A 17,794-nucleotide genomic window follows, 5' to 3' on the forward strand; every position below is an offset into this window, starting at 1 on the left:
TTCCTTGTCATGTGTCATGGTCAGTAAAAATAAAAAAATGCAGGGCCCTTGTCAAGGCAAGCAATTCTGCTACAAATTGCTACACCACTCACTGGTTTGACATATCCAGGGCATGTCAAGTAAAGCTTAAATGAAGGGAGAGTGGGAGAGGGAGAGTGGTAAACATGGTTGGGTTTAAAGAGAAGATACATAAAAGGTGAGCGGGAAGGAGAGAGAGGGTGATAGCCGACCGAAAGAGAAGAGGCCCCATTTTCAACCTGCTGTCTTTCACCTCTCACTCTCTCATCCCTCTGTCAGTCTCTCTCGTCAGGGTCTGGTTAACCTAACGTAGCAGACATCAAATAAACGCTTGAGCGGGGTTGGGAAAAAATGGAAGCATCCGGTTTTCAGGCCTCTTTCCCCCGGTTTCAGACAACACCGCTGAGGGTGGGGTATGGTGGGCTGTAAAGTGGCTACCTAGAGAGGATCAAAATCCCTCTCTGTGTGTCTACTCCCAGCCGGTAGTCCAGTCTTCTGTGGGAGAGATAATCACTGCCTTTGTTCTCCTCCATTACCTGTCCACCTACAGATCTCATAATTGACCTCCTGAGTACCATACATTAGGCTATGGATTGCAGTTCAGCTGTGGAACCCTTACCATGCTGTTCTCACAGTGTGATGCTGTTGTGTCAGTATACTGTACAAAAGGGTTTAAAGTGAGATGTGAAGCGCACAGCCAAGCCTTTGTTTACCTTTCTGCTCTTATATTTTTCCATTTCCGTTTCTCCTTCAGTACTCCAAACAAGTGGACTCCAGATTTGGAGCATACGTGGCCTGCGCCTCTCTCGTCTTCCTCTTCATATGTTTCATCCAGATTGTCATTGTACCACAGTAAGTACTGAATCTCTCCTAGTGAATACTCATACAGTATAGTACCACAGTAAGTACTGAATCTCTCCTAGTGGATATTCATACACTATAGCACCACAGTAAGTACTGAATCTCTCTTAGTGGATATTCATACAGTATAGCACCACAGTAAGTACTGAATCTCTCTTAGTGGATATTCATACAGTATAGTACCACAGTAAGTGCTGAAAAATTCTCTGCTAGTGAACCACAGTGCATATCTCCCATATCATTCACAACTTGGAGCCCTAGCTCTTCCTGGGCTGAGGGCAGGGCTTTGGGGATGAGTAGAGGAGGAGACTGAGATAGACAGGACCTAGATGAAGCTGATACTTGAGGGGACCCAGGAAAGGCAGTCCCAGACAGGCCCAGTACAGGGACTTGGCCCAGACATTAATGAATGTCCCGTCACCTGCTGTCACCACCTTTCCTCTCCTCTGCCAGAGGGGCTGATGGGTACCGCTGGGGCTGCCGGCAGCTGGCTGTTTGTTCATTCTCAAGGATGCCCCTCAAGTGTGTACCCCTCTATCTTTCTCTCTCTCCCTGCTATTGATCTTTTCTTCACCATTCCTTTTTCATTATCCCCTCTTCCTTGATCCTTTTGTCTCACCTCTCTCTCTGTCTCAGACGTATTTACTCATATTTCTCCTATCACTTCTGTAATCCTCTCTCTCTCTCTCTCTCTCTCTCTCTCTCTCTCTCTCTCTCCTAAGCTCCACTCTGATGATTGGGTTCTACACCACCTGTCTGATCATCCTGGTGGCTGTCATGTTTGTCTCAGCAGTCTACTCCTGCTTTGGGGTGAGTACTTATGTTTTCCCAGGAATTTGTTTGTGTTCGGAAGCTTCCTCATACTTTGACGTTGACGTCTATACCACAAGACAATGGGCGACAGCACTGCCCAGCTATCAAGTACCCATTTAGCTCTAGCCCTTAGCCTGACGCACTGGCGCAGTGGGAGCTCTTTGTGGCTGTCTGGGAATGTTGTATCTCACAGTATAACAGGTCTGTTTCCACAGCATGACTGGGCCAATCACACAGCAGGTTAACCTGCTTGGTGGATGGTATTGATTTTTAACTGCCCTGAGAGCAGCAGTCCCCTGGAGAGACACAGTCAGAGTCAGACTGCTTAGTGAGGCATTTAGAAAGGAACTGGCATGTAATTGGGCGAAAGATTGAAGTGGACGTAAACTCACAATAGGGATATTACTGTTTTGTCAGTTTAGGATGTTTGAGAATGACGGCAGCGGACTAATGATGTCATAGCTGTGTTGTTTTTCCTGGAGGGCCCTCTGGATATTTCATTTCCTGCTCTCTCCTCATTGGCCGATTGGTCGGGTTGGGAGAAATGAAATAAGCCTTTAAATGGGAACTGGAAACAAGAACAACAGGCTTATGATCTTCTTTAGTTGTAAACTGATGAGATGATAAGCGGGTTTGATAATATTACCATTGTGGCACTGTAAGCTCTGGAAAAGTGAGGGTTTTAGAATTCCAAAGAAAATGCTGCGTGCATGAACCCCACATTGTAAGGAGTCTGATTTTGTGGGAGAGGAGTAGGGCAGCACTTCAACCAACGAGTTGAATTGCAGCCGAAGGTCATAGCTGGAATTGTGGCCTGTAGGATACAAACACAACGTTCTCTAGTAACTCAGGGATGACATGGACTGACCTACTGACCATGTCCTCTCCATCCGTCCCCTGTGCTTGGGACAGTTTTTCCCGGTGCCTCTCCAGACCTTGTCCAAGAGGATCGTCCAGTCCAGACTCAACAGCACCCTGGTGGGAGTCTTCACCATCATCCTGGTCTTTCTCTCTGCCTTCATCAACATTGTAAGTCACTGGGCCTCCACTCCAAATGGTTGCACAGATATTTTGAAGGGGAAAACCCAGACAGCAAAGCTTACATGCTTCTGCATTAATGAGTGTTTGACATCTGTGGGTTGTGTTCATTAGGGCCCACCGCAGCAGAACATTATTGCAACAGAAAACAAAAACAAGTATTACTTATTTGACAAGTTCAGATGTTTCGTGCCTGCTGAACACTGCCCAGTTGTCATTCATAATCATGTTAACCCCATTTGCCCTCTGCTCCCTAGTTCACCTGCAGTACTGGAGACCTGAGGACTTGTCTGAGCTGGGAGCTGAACATCAGTCGCAGCAGTGTGAACGCCTGCCATGCACGCAGCCTAAACTACACCCTTGAATCACTAGACGGCTTCTGTGGCAGTCCCTCACCCAACTGCAACTTCCCTGAGGTGTGTGTGTGTGTGATTGTGTGGTGTGCGTGCCCAGCTGGGTTGAGCAGTCATCCTCACTAAACTGACTCTGCGCCAGAAGCGGCCAATTAATTTCACAATGGCATGCTAAAAGATTTGCAAATGTTTGACATCTCTCTCACTCACTCTGTCCCCCCCCCCCCCCCCCCCCCCCCCCCCCCCTCCCTCCTCTCCTCCCGGCACCCTCCCTCTGTAGTACTTCTCTTCCTGTGTGTTGTTGAGTCTGCTGGCCAGCTCAGTCTTCCTGCAGGTCAGCAGCATAGGTAAACTCCTACTCATGCTCTTCATCGAGATCTTTTACGTCCTCATCATGGAAGTGCCAGAGGTCAGCCTGTTCGACAACGTAGACCTGCTGGTCATGGCCAACGCTATGTGAGTAGTTTAGAAATTCCATTAACTTGCAGGTACAAAAAAAAAGTCAAGCCATGAAAGAAAGTCGATACCCTGACATTGTTGAATACTCTCGCAGAAGCCTTTGATAAGAAACCTTGCACAATAAAACTGCAGGAGCATTCAACAGTGTGCTGGTATCTACCTTCACAACACTAGTGACATAAGTTATTGTGTTTCTGTGGGATCATGAGGCGACTTTACCACAAGGGTACAGTGTTGTGTAGGGATTTGTGCTGGCTCAGGTTCACACAGTTCAAATATAAAGGTTTTATTGTCACGTGCACAAGTACAGTGTAATGCTTTTCTTGCAAGCTCTTTACCAACAATGCAGTCATCAATACCAGTAGTGCTATAAAATAAAGGAGAACAAAAACATGAGAAATAGAAATAAGAAGAACACAAAAGTAATTACGCTATATACAGGATCAGTGCCAATATCATATTTACAATGTGCAGGGATACTGGAGTGGTAGGAGTAGATATGTATAGAGGTAAGGTGACTAGGCAACAGGATATATGATAAACAGAGTAGCAGCAGCAGCAGCGTATATGATGATTGTATGTGAGTGCGTGTGTAGTCAGTATGAATGTGCGGTGGCACCTTAATTGGGGAGAATGAGCTTGTGGTAATGACTGGAGCCAAATCAGTGGAATGGTATCAAATACAAGAGACATATGGTTTCCAGGTGTTTGATGCCATTCCATTTGCTACGTTCCAGCCATTATTATGATCCGTTATCCCCTCAGCAGCCTCCACTGGTGTATGTGTGTGTGAGAAGAGTCCTGTGTGTGTTAGCTATTTAGCAGTCTTATGGCTTGGGGATAGAATGGTATTGCGCTAAACCAGGCCAGTTATTCACAACATGCAAGCAGCAGATTTAAATTAAGTTTAGTGGTGCGTTTACTTAATGTAATGGATGACTTGTGCTGTCTACCGTTATCCATCTTCAGATGGAGTGGAGGTTTCGGTCGCCCTGCTTCTCCCTCTCCCTAAAATGTGCTCTCTTTGTTTTCTCTTCACAGTGAGCATATAAATGGAACAAGGTGAGATGTAGCTTAACACTACTAAACAATTTGAAACACACAAATTGATTGAGATCGATTGTATCCAATATACTGTAGCTTTAATGCATCCTATAGATCTTCCTCTTCATATGCCTCAAGTAGTTAGATAACATTGATAAACAGTGTTGTGACCTTGTATATTGTTTAGTAATGGTATGTAGTATCTAGTGTTATTAGATAAGTTAAAGAGTGCTGTGGCATGCCTTTAATTGATCTCTGTAGTTGATCTGTGGTATCTTTCCTCTCTGTCCAGCTGTGTGATGGACTCTAAGGTCCCTCTGAAGATCATGACTCCTGTAGTTATCACTGTTTTCGTCCTGGCCTTGTATCTACACGCCCAGCAGGTGGAGTCCACAGCCAGACTCGACTTCCTCTGGAAACTACAGGTAGGTGTGTGTGTCTGTATGTGTCTGGGCCATGTCCAAGGTCATTGATACCTATTTTCCCTTCCTCCCTCTTTCCAGGCCACAGAGGAGAAAGAGGAGATGGAGGAGCTACAGGCCTACAACCGTCGCCTCCTCCACAACATCCTCCCCAAAGACGTGGCTGCCCACTTCCTGGCGCGGGAGCGTCGGAACGACGAGCTCTACTACCAGTCCTGTGAGTGTGTGGCCGTCATGTTCGCCTCCATCTCCAACTTCTCTGAATTCTACGTAGAGCTGGAAGCCAACAACGAGGGAGTGGAGTGTCTCCGGCTGCTCAACGAGATCATCGCAGACTTTGACGAGGTGACAGGGGAGGAGGAGAGAGGAATGAGGATGAGCTGACGATGTGTGTGTGTGTGTGTGCGTGCATATATATCTATTTTCTGTCATATTACTCCTTATATAAACTACTAGTGGGTACTAGTGACTATTCTTGGACCCTGTTATGTTGAAAGAGAGCTAACAAGCTAACCCTCCTCTTGCCCCAGATCATCAGTGAGGACCAGTTCCGCCAGCTGGAGAAGATAAAGACCATTGGCAGTACCTACATGGCTGCCTCTGGCCTCAACGATTCTACCTACGACAAGGAAGGCCGCTCACACATCAGAGCCCTGGCAGATTACGCCATGAGACTCATGGATCAGATGAAGTACATTAACGAACACTCCTTCAATAACTTCAAGATGAAGATAGGTAAGGCTGCCTACAGGAAAGATCATTTTTTTGCCTTGTTATTAATTTTGATGTGACAATGGGTTATTCATGAGAATAATGGTATGCTTAAGCGATGCCTCACAAAATGCATAATGAGTAATGGTAAAAATGTTACCTAACCTGTAAAAAAAACTGCTGGCCCATAACCCTGAAAACCCCAAAAATGTATATTAAACATACTGTGTATATTGTTAGAAACTGCTGGCCCATAACCCTGAAAACCCCAAAATGTATATTAAGCATACTGTGTATATTGTTAGAAACTGCTGGCCCATAACCCTGAAAACCCCAAAAATGTATATTAAATATACTGTGTATATTGAACTTTTGGCTGCAATCCCATTAACGGGATGATATGACAACAGCCAGTGAAAGTGCAGGGCACTAAATTCAAAACAACAGATATCTTATAATTAAAATTCCTCAAACAAACATGTATCTTATATCGTTTTAAAAGGTAATCTTGCTGTTAATCCCACCACAGTGTCCGATTTTAAATATGCTTTACAGCGAAAGCACCACAAACGATTATGTTAGGTCACCACCAAGCCACAGAATAAACACAGCCATTTTTCCAGCCAAAGACAGGAGTCACAAAAAGCACAAATAGAGATAAGATTAATCACTAACCTTTGATGAGCTTCATCAAATGACACTCATAGGACTTCATGTTACACAATACATGTATGTTTTGATTGATAAAGTTCATATGATGTATGTATGTAAAAAAAATCTGTGTTTACATTGGAGCGTTACGTTCACTAGTTCCAAAAACATCCAGTGATTTTGCATAGCCACATCGATTCAACAGAAACAGAAATACTCATCATAAATGTAGATAATACAAGTTATACACATGGAATTATAGATATACCTCTCCTTAATGCAACCGCTGTGTCAGATTTCAGAAAAAGCAAACCAAGGAATAATCTGAGACGGCGCTCAGAAAAATAATCAAATTAGCCACCATGTTGGAGTCAACAGAAACCAGAAATTACATAATAAATATTCCCTTACCTTTGATCAGAATGAATGCACTCCCAGGAATCCTAGTTCCACAATAAATGCTTGATTTGTTCGATAATGTCCGTTATTTATGTCCAAGTAGCTACTTTCGTTAGCGCGTTAGGTATACAAATTCAAATGCTCGTGCAGGTCGAGCATTACTTCGGACAAAAACTTCTAAAAGTTATATTACAGGTTGAAGAAACATTTCAAACTAAGTATAGAATCAATCATTAGGATGTTTTTATCATAAATCTTCAATAACGTTCCAAACGGAGAATTCCTTTGTGTCTAGAGGAGTAACGGAATGCAATATCATGTGGAATGCGCGTGACCAGGAAATGGCTCTCTGCCAGTAATCTGACTCATTCAGCTCTTATTCAGTCCCACAACACAGTAGAAGCCTGATTCAAGTTTCTAAATACGGTTGACATCTAGTGGAAGCCCTAGGAAGTGCAACTTCATTCATATCCCAATGTGAATTCAATAGAGCCTGGGTTGAAAAATCGACCAACCTCAGATTTCTCACTTCCTGTTTGGATTTCTTCTCAGGTTTTTGCCTGCCGTATGAGTTCTGTTATACTCACATACATCATTCAAACAGTTTTATAAACTTCAGTGTGTTTTCTATCTAATACTAATATGCATATATTAGCAACTGAGACTGAGGAGCAGGCCGTTTACTCTGGGCACCTTTCATCCAAGCTACTCAATACTGCCCCTGCAGCCATAAGAAGTTAAAAACATGCTGAACCATATCCCTGTCCATCTGCTCCAGGTCTGAACATGGGTCCAGTGGTGGCTGGGGTGATCGGGGCCAGGAAGCCCCAGTATGATATCTGGGGGAATACCGTCAACGTTGCCAGCCGCATGGACAGCACTGGTGTACCTGACAGGATCCAGGTAACTCAGAGAAACAGCATGGTAGAAACTGATAACACACCTAGGATTTCTTCTGTGACCTTTTTCTGACTATGATGAAGACCTAAGGCTCACAAATTGTTGATAAAGCACATGGGAGCATAGCTTTTTCTAACCTTATGTCTATCTTGAATATATACAGTTGAAGTTTACATACACCTTAGCCAAATAGATTTAAACTCATATTTTCACAATTCCTGACATTTAATCCTAGTAAAATGTCCCTGTCTTAGGTCAGTTAGGATCACCACTTTATTTTAAGAATGTGAAATGTCAGAATAATAGTTGAGAATTATTTTTCAGCTTTTTTTTCTTTCATCACATGCCCAGTGGGTCAGAAGTTTACATACACTAAATTAGTATTTGGTAGTATTGTCTTTAAAATTGTTTAATTTGGGTCAAATATTTTGGGTAGCCTTCCACAAGCTTCCCACAATATGTTGGGTGAATTTTGGCCCATTCCTCCAGACAGAGCTGGTGTAACTGAGTCAGGTTTGTAGGACTCCTTGCTCCCACACGCTTTTTCAGTTCTGCCCACAAATGTTCTATAGGATTGAGGTCAGGGCTTTGTGATGGCCACTCCAATACCTTGACTTTGTTGTCCAGAAGCCATTTCCACAACTTTGGAAGTATGTTTGGGGTCATTGTCCCATTTGGAAGACCAATTTGCGACCAAGCTTTAACTTCCTGACTGATGTCATGAGATGTTGCTTCAATACATCCACAATTGTTCTTCCTCATGATGCCATCCATTTTGTGAAGTGCACCAGTCCCTCCTGCTGCAAAGCACCCCCCCCCCAACATGATGCTGCCATCCCCATGCTTCACGGTTGGGATGGTGTTCTTCGGCTTGCAAGCCTCCTCCTTTTTCCTCCAAACATAACAATGGTTCTATTTTTGTTTCATCAGACCAGAGGACATTTCTCCAAAAAGTATGATCTTTTGAGCGGCCTTTCAGGTTATGTCGATATAGGACTCGTTTTACTGTGGATATAGATATTTTTTTACCTGTTTCCTCCAGCATCTTCACAAGGTCCTTTGCTGTTGTTCTGGGATTGATTTGCACTTTTCACATCAAAGTACGTTAATCTCTAGGAGACAGAACGCATCTCCTTCCTGAGAGGTATGACGGCTGTGTGGTCCCATGGTGTTTTTACTTGCGTACTATTGTTTGTACAGATGGCACCTTCATTGGGAGAAATTTCCAAACGCTTGATGAACCAGACTTGTGGAGGTCAACAATTTTCTTGGTTGGCTGGTCTTGGCTGACTTCTTTTGATTTTCCCATGATGCCAAGCAAAGAGGCACTGAGTTAGAAGGTAGGCCTTGAAATACATCCACAGGTACACCTCCAATTGACTCAAATGTTGTCAATTAGCCTATCAGAAGTTTCTAAAGCCATGACATAATTTTCTGGAGTTTTCCAAGCTGTTTAAAAGGCACAGTCAACTTAGTGTATATTGACTTCTGACCCACCAGAATTGTGATAGTGAATTATAAGTGAAATAATCTGTCTGTAAAACAACTGTTGCAAACATTACTTGTGCCATGCACAAAGTAGATGTCCTAACTGACTTGCCAAACTATAGTTTGTTAACAAGAAATTTGTGGAGTGGTTGAAAAACGAGTGTATGTAAACTTCCGACTTCAACTGTATGTACTACCGTTCAACAGTTTGGGGTCACTTAGAAATGTCTTTGTTTTTGAAAGAAATGCACATTTTTTGTAAATTAAAATAACATCAAATTGATCAGAAATTGTAAATGACTATTGTAGCTGGAAACGGCAGACTTTTTTTATGGAATATCTACATAGGCGTACAGAGGCCCATTATTAGCAACCATCACTCCAGTGTTCCAATGACACGTTGTATTAGCTAAATTCTGAAACTTGTCAGTCTATTCTTGTACTGAGAAATGAAGGCTATTCCATGCGAGAAATTGCCAAGAAACTGAAGATCTCATACAATGCTGTGTACTACTCCCTTCACAGAACAGTGCAAACTGGCCCTAACCAGAAAAGAAAGAGGAGTGGGAGGACCCGGTGCACAACTAAGCAAGAGGACAAGTACATTAGAGTGTCTAGTTTGAGAAACAGACACCTCACAAGTACTCAACTGGCAGCTTCATTAAATAGTACCCGCAAAACATCAGTCTCAACGTCAACAGTGAAGAGGCGACTCCAGGATGCTGGCCTTCTTAGCAGAGTTGCAAAGAAAAAGCCAAATCTCAGACTGGCCAATAAAAATAAAATATTAAGATGGGCAAAATAACAGACAAAGATTGGAAAAAAGTGTTATGGACAGACTAATCTAAGTTCGAGGTGTTCGGATCACAAAGAAGAGCATTCGTGAGATGCAGAAACAATGAAAAGATACTGGAAGAGTGCTTGATGCCATCTGTCAAGCATGGTAGAGGCAATATGATGGTCTGGGGGTGCTTTGGTGGTGGTAAAGTGGGAGATTTGTAGAGGGTGAAAGGGATCTTTAAGAAAGGTTTTCACTCCATTTTGCAACGCCATGCCATACCCTGTGGACTACGATTTATTGGAGCCAATTTCCTCCTACAACAGGACAATGACCCAAAGCACAGCTCCAAACTATGCAATAACTATTTAGGGAAGAAGCCGTCAGCTGGTATTCTGTCTATAATGGAGTGGCCTGCACACCGGATCTCAACCCTATTGAGCGGTTGTGGGAGCAGCTTGACCGTATGGTACGTAAGAAGTGCCCATCAAGCCAATCCAACTTGTGGGAGGTGATTCAGGAAGCATGGGGTGAAAACTCTTCAGATTAACACATTGACAACTAGAATGCCAGAGGTCTGCAAGGATGTAATTGCTGCAAATGGAGGATTCTTTAATGAAAGCAAAGTTTGAAGGACACAATTATTATTTCTATCATAACCTTGTCAACGTCTTGACTATATTTCCTATTCATTTGGCAACTCATTTCATGTATGTTTCCACGGAAAACAGGGATTTTTCTAAGTGACCCCAAACTTTTGAACGGTAGTGTACTTTTATTTATATTATCATGTGGTAGGGGATGCAGGGTGCCTAAGATCAAGATATGTGGAGACTTATCCTCTCAGTGTCAGTTTATGACTACAACTTCTTACTTTCTACCCTTCATTCCCTCTCTCTTTTCTCTCCTTTCTTCCACCAGGTGACCTCTGACCTGTACAATGTGCTGAACTCCTATAACTACACACTAGAGTGCCGAGGCCTGGTCAAGGTGAAGGGTAAAGGAGAGATGCAGACCTACTTCCTCACTGGAGGACCTCCCAGCAGTTAACACCCAGGGTGTGTCTGAAATGGCACACTATTCCATGTATAGTGCACTACTTTTGACCAGGGCCCATAGGTCTCTGGTCAAAAGTAGTGCACTACATAGGGAATAGGGTGCCATTTCAGACACAGCCTATTCAAAAGCAGCCCCAGTAACGGACTGACACTGGCGCAGGAGAAGTAGAAGGGGGGGCTGTTGGACTAAAAGGGGCTAACCCCCAAGCCTTTGACGAGCAGGTTCATAGACCTGTGTTAGCTTGGGGAACTGACTGCCTCCCACCCATACCCCTTTTCCAACATTTAGCCCCTCCCTACCTGCACAGGTTAGCCTCCGATTGGCCCAGAGTGAAGGAGACCACACCCAGCATCCACTCGGATTGGGGGAAAGTGACAGAGGGAGGGGCTTAGAGGGCATGGGTTCGCTGAGGAGACCAAAGAAGTCCTAGACTGCAGAAGACAGACACATTATGACAGCAGTCTCTCACAGTCTTATTCCCACCAGTCAGTGTGAGATAAGGAACCACTTACAGCCAATCATCTCACAGTACTGTAGGTCTCTGTAAGGTTCTCTGAGGAAATCGCTACACTACCTGTGTTGTCATAGACATTCTGCTGAAGGATCTAAGTCGATCCAAAAAAAACCTGCATGAAGACACTGAAAACCATATATACACGTAAAACACACACTGTTTTATCTGTATATATATATATAAGTATATATATGTGAAAACAAACTGTTTTTGTCCATACAGTCCATGTATGTTGTCTTTGTACACTGTTGTACTGTTAAGTGGTACAGATATTACAATTCTCCATACAATGGGTATACTACACACTAACATGGCCATCGCCAGCCAGTACAGCAACACTGTCAAACCCTTTACCAGAGTTGGTCAGAGAGGAAGGAGCAGTGTGTTTAATCACCAGTAGGGGTCCTAGGTGGGCCGTTAACCTGGCAGGGTACTTGAACGACCAGAGTGAGACTGCTCTGCTCCTCTCCGTGTGAGTTTACAGAACTCTTCCACAGTCTACTTTACACACAGGCGCAAACACACAGACAAACGTGCAGACACACACACGCAGAAACACACACACACATATGCGCTGGACAACACACATACAGTGGCAAGAAAAAGTATGTGAAGCCTTTGGAATTACCTGGATTTCTGCATAAATTGGTCATTCAATTTGATCTGATCTTCATCTAAGTGACAATAATAGACAAACACAGTGTGCTTAAACTAATAACACACAAATGAATTAATTTTTCTTGTCTATATTGAATATATAATTTAAACATTCACTGTTTAGGTTGAAAAAAGTATGTGAACCCCTAGGTAATGACTTCTCCAAAAGCTCATTGGAGTCAGGAGTCGAATCAATGAGACGATATTGGCGATTTTGGTTAGATAATAAAAAACACTCACAAAATGTTTGTTTGCTATTCAATAGAAGCATTGCCTGATGTGAAACATGCCTCGAACAAAAGAGATCTCAGAAGACCTAAGATTAAGAATTGTTGCCTTGCATAAAGCTTGAAAGGGTTACAAAAGTATCTCTAAAAGTCAGTCCATGGTAAGACAAATTGTCTATAAATGGAGAAATTTCAGCACTGTTGCTACTCTCCCTAGGAGTGGCCGTCCTGCGAAGATGACTGCAAGAGCACAGTGCAGAATGCTCAATGAGGTTAAGAAGAATCCTAGAGTGTCAGCTAAAGACTTACAGAAATCTCTGGAAGATGCTAACATCTATGTTGATGAGTCCACGATACGTAAAAAACTAAACAAGAATGGTGTTCGTGGGAGGACACCACGGAAGAAGCCACTGCTGTCCATTGTTGCAGCCACTGCTGTCTGATGTTCGCAAAAGAGCACCTGGATGTTCCACAGCGCTACTGGCAAAATATTCTGTGGACAGATTCAACTAAAGTTGTGTTGTTTGTAAGGAAGGAACACACAACACTATGTGTGGAGAAAAAAAAGGCACAGCACACCAACATCAAAACCTCATCCCAAATGTAAAGTATGGTGAAGGGAGCATCATGGTTAGGGCTGCTTTGCTGCCTCAGGGCCTGGACAGCTTTCTATCATCAATGTAAAAATGAATTCCCAAGCTTATCAATACATTTTGCAGGAGAATGTAAGGCTATCAATCCGACAATTGAAGCTAAACAGAAGTTAGGTGATGCAACAGGACAACAACCCAAAATACAGAAGTAAATCAACAACAGAATGGCTTGAACAGAAGAAAAAAAAACTTATGGAGTGGCTCAGTCAGTCCTGACCTCAACCCGATTGAGATGCTGTGGCATGACCTCAAGAGAGCGGTTCACACCAGACATCCCAAGAATATTGTGGAGCTGAAACAGTTTTGTAAAGAGGAATGGTCCAGAATTCCTCCTCCGTTGTGCAGGTCTGATCCGCAACTACAGAAAACGTTTGCTTGAGGTTATTGCTGCCAAAGGAGTGTCAACCAGTTATTAAATGTTTTCCAACCTGCACTGTGAATGTTTACACAGTGTGTTCAATAAAGACATGAACAATTATAATTGTTTGTGTGTTACTAGTTTAAGCAGACTGTTTGTCTATTGTTGTGACTTAGATGAAGATCAGATAACATTTTATGACCAATTTATGCAGAAATCCATATAATTCTAAAGGGTTCACATACTTTTTCTTGCCACTGTACACATACATACAAAAAACACAGACACATGCTGAAAACACTTTCAACTGAGGATGTCAATGAAAAGCTTTTTTGTATTTTCAACATTTTGTATTTTGACTCCAAAACACCAAACTATCAGATATTTTAGATTCTATATTTTGTACATTAATATATTAGAGAGAGAGACATCTATAAATAAACACCAAGTGTATTCGAATGTACATAGCTGACAGAGACCTATTACAATCATGCACATTCGCAAGGGGTGGGAGATATCAAGCAGTTGCCTGCACTTGTGGCAAGGCAATTTTCTTTGACCTTATTAACACCCTGCAGTCAGTCCACACCATAGATATATATAGTTTTGGTGCTCAAAGAAGCCTTTGAACTACACTGCTACTGTCCCCCACCCCATCCCACCAATCCTGGTTCAATCAGATAGTATGACCCAATGAATGTCCAATGTTCTCCAATGAGGCCTTTATTCTATAGGCTATAATATACTGATGACATGATCCTTATGTTAAATAAAGTAAAGACCAGCTTTGTGGGAGTCCCATGTGGATATGTTTTCATTTTGACCTTTCACATGCTGTATGTTTTTATTACTAGTGTGTCCCAAATTGCACCCTATTCCCTATTTAGTGCACTAATTTTGACCAGGGCTCTGGTCACAAGTAGTGCACTATGTAGGCAATAGTATGCTTTTTGGGTTTCACACCCTGGTCAAAAGTAGTGCACTATGAAGGCAATAGTATGTTATCTGGGTGGCGCACCCGTTTTACTAGAGTAGCCCCACTAGATGTCTTATCCTCTGGTCTTTAATCATTTCTAACTGAAACACTCCTACCTTCTTCAGTTCCTCTCCACTCCTCAAAATGGTGCCATTTTTTGCTCTTGTGACTTTTTCTTTACTGTTATTGTGTGTCATTGGTTGTGTTATAAGGTTTTATAGGAGGTTGAGATTGTACTTTAGTTGCTGGGCCTTTGAATATAAGCAAGGAAAATACAGTGCCATTGAATTCCATTTACCTTTAACATTCGTTCTCAAACTTGACTTTGAGAGGGGTACATTTCAGGTGATGGGACAGACAGACAGTCTCTGTTAGGGGGGCAGTGGGGCATGGCTCCCTTCCTCTCCATATACTTGGAGATAGGATGAACCTCATAAGGTGTTCCTTAGATAAAGGAGTGGTGAGGAGAAGAGAAATGGCATCAGTGCATTTTTCGTCAGAGGCAAACCATCGGTTGTCTTGGCTTTCTATCATGTCAAACACTATGCTGTTTTTTGTGTGTTTTTTTTACATTCAAATAAACCACTAAAATGTCATACTTATTGTTGGAAATGCCTGTTTTATGTGGCATCCAATGTGCCTTTCTATAACCTTATTATATTTGGATGGTTGTTTAGATGTAAACCCATATACAGTTTATTAGGTACACCCAATGGATCGGACCCCCCTTTGGCTCCAGAACGGCCTGAATTCTTCGGGGTGTGGAACGATTGCTCAGTTGGTATCAAGGGACTTAACGTGCCAGGAAAACATTCCCCACACCATTACACCACCAGCCTGTACCGTGGCACTAGGCAGGATGGGGTCATGGAGTCATGCTGCTTACGCCAAATCCTGACTCTGCATAACGCAATAGGAACCGGGGTTCTTTGGACCAGGCAATGCTTTACCACTCCTCACCAACCAGTGTTGGTGATGGCATGCCCATCGGAGCGCTTCATGTTTTTAGCTGATAGAAGTAGAACCCTGTGTGGTAATCTGCTGAAATAGCCATATGTGACAAGAACTGACGAGTTGTGCGTTCCGAGATGCCGTTGTGCACACCACTGTTGTACTGCACCATTATTTGCCTGTTTGTGACCCGCCTGTTAGCTTGCACAATTCTTGCCATTCCCCCTTGACCTCTCATCAACGAGCTGTTTTCACCCACAGGACTGCCAATGACAGGATGTTTTTTGTTTGTTTACCATTCTCGGTAAACCCTAGACACTGTCCTGCGTGAAAAGCCCAGGAGGCCGGCTGTTTCAACAGTGGCGATTTTAGCATGTAAATCTAAAAAAAAACAAAAAAATTATAATTGGGATGCATGCCAGCACAGCCACTACACAACACAACAATACACCTGGCTATCAGCAGAGCCTTGTCAGGCAGCGAAACAGTTCATTCAGCCTCATTTACTGCCTTTAAAAAAAACATACAGTACCAGACAAAAGTTTGGACACACCTACTCATTCAAAGGGTCTTCTTTATTTTTACTATTTTCTACATTGTAGAATAATAGTGAAGACATCAAAACTATCAAATAACACATGCGTTAAACAAATCAAAATATATGTTATATTTGAGATTCTTCAAAGTACCCTTGATGACAACTTCGCACACGCTTGGCATTCTCTCAACCAGCTTCATGAGGTAGTTAGTTACCTGGAATCCATTTCAAATAACTTAACTTAATTTGTGGAATTTCTTTCCATCTTAATGCGTTTGAGCCAATCAGTTGTGTTGTGACAAGGTAGGGGTGGTATACAGAAGACAGCCCTATTTGGTAAAAGACCAAGTCAATATTATGTAAAAAACAGCTGAAATAAGAAAAAAGAAAGTACATCATTACTTTAAGACATGAACGTCAGTCAATGCGGAACATTTAAATATTTTGAAAGTTTCTTCAAGTGCAGTCGCAAAAACCATCAAGCACTATGATGAAACTGGCTCTCATGAGGACCGCCACAGGACAGGAAGACCCAGAGTTACCTCTGCTGCAGAGGATAAGTTCATTAGAGTTACCAGCCTCAGAAATTGCAGCCCAAATAAATGCTTCAGAGTTCAAGTAACAGACACATCAACTGTTCAAAGGAGACTGTGTGAATCAGGCTTTCATGGTCGAATTGCTGCAAAGAAACCACTACTAAAGGACACCAATAAGAAGAAGAGACTTGCTTGGGCCAAGAACCACGAGCAATGGACATTAGACTGGTGGAAATCTGTCCTTTGGTTTGATGATTACGAAATTTGGTTTTGGTTTGGTTCTAACCTCCGTGTGTTTGTGAGATGAGGAGTAGATGAACGGATGATCTTCGCATGTGTGGTTCCCAACGTGAAGCATGGAGGTGGTGGTGTTATGGTGCTTTACTGGTGACACTGTCAGTAATTTATTTAGAATTCAAGGCACACTTAACCAGCATGGCTACCACAGCATTCTGCAGCAATACACCATCCCGTCTGGTATGCGCTCAGTGGGACTATCATTTGTTTTTCAACAGGACAAATAAAATAAAATGTTATTGGTCACATACACATGGCTAGCAGATGGTATTGCGAGAGTAGAGTAGTGCTTCTAGTTCTGACAGTGCAGCAATATCTAACAAGTCAACAACAAATGCCTAATACACACAAATCTAAGTAAAGGAATGGAATAAGAATATATAAATAGTTGGATGAGCAATGACAGAGCCGCATAGCCTAAGATGCAATAGATAGTATAGAACACAGTATATACATATGAAATTAGTAATGCAAGATATGTAAACATGCTTAAAATGCCATTATTAAGTGACTAGTGTTCCATTTATTAAAGTGGCCAATGATTTCAAGTCTGTATGTAGGCAGCAGCCTCTCTGTGATAGAAGCTGTTTCATTCTCTCGGTCCCAGCTGTACTGACCTCGCCTTCTGGATGGTAGCGGGGTGAACAGGCAGTGGCTCGGGTGGTTGTTGTCCTTGATGATCTTTTTGGCCTTCATGTGACATCGGGCACTGTAGGTGTCCTGGAGGGCAGGTAGTTTGCCCCGGTGATGTGTTGTGCAGACCGCACCACCCTCTGGAGAGCCCTGCGGTTGTGGGCGGTGCAGTTGCTGTACCAGACGGTGATACAGCCCGACAGGATGCTCTAAATTGTGCATTTGTAAAAGTTTGAGAGGCTTTTCGGTGACAAGCCAAATTTCTTCAGCCTTCTTCACCACGGTCTGTGTGGATGGACCATTAAATTTGTCAGTGATGTGTACACAGAGGAATTTAAAAAACGTTCCACTTTCTCCACTGCTGTCCCGTCAATGTGGATAGGGGGGTGCTCCCTCTGCTGTTTCCTGAAGTCCACAATCATCTCCTTTGTTTTTTTTGACGTTGAGTGAGAAGTTATTT

At 42.8% G+C, this 17,794-nt stretch overlaps 1 protein-coding gene across 2 annotated transcripts in view; it reads left to right on the forward strand.

Moving 5' to 3' along the window:
• adcy5 (adenylate cyclase 5) overlaps positions 1–12,141 on the forward strand; it is a 135,467-nt gene extending 123,326 nt beyond the window's left edge. For both annotated transcript variants that reach the window (XM_021597450.2, XM_021597451.2), the window contains exons 11-21: positions 773–870; positions 1,602–1,689; positions 2,605–2,721; positions 2,988–3,146; positions 3,364–3,539; positions 4,584–4,604; positions 4,879–5,011; positions 5,090–5,353; positions 5,539–5,743; positions 7,548–7,672; positions 10,857–12,141. In XM_021597450.2, the coding sequence (XP_021453125.2) occupies positions 773–870; positions 1,602–1,689; positions 2,605–2,721; positions 2,988–3,146; positions 3,364–3,539; positions 4,584–4,604; positions 4,879–5,011; positions 5,090–5,353; positions 5,539–5,743; positions 7,548–7,672; positions 10,857–10,985 (1,515 nt within the window). In that variant the 3' untranslated portion in view covers positions 10,986–12,141. The remainder of the gene's footprint in view (positions 1–772; positions 871–1,601; positions 1,690–2,604; positions 2,722–2,987; positions 3,147–3,363; positions 3,540–4,583; positions 4,605–4,878; positions 5,012–5,089; positions 5,354–5,538; positions 5,744–7,547; positions 7,673–10,856) is intronic.
• Positions 12,142–17,794: the final 5,653 nt, after the last annotated feature.

Source organism: Oncorhynchus mykiss, chromosome 3 (assembly GCF_013265735.2).
Source record: "Oncorhynchus mykiss isolate Arlee chromosome 3, USDA_OmykA_1.1, whole genome shotgun sequence".
NCBI classification, from domain to species: Eukaryota; Metazoa; Chordata; class Actinopteri; order Salmoniformes; family Salmonidae; genus Oncorhynchus; species Oncorhynchus mykiss.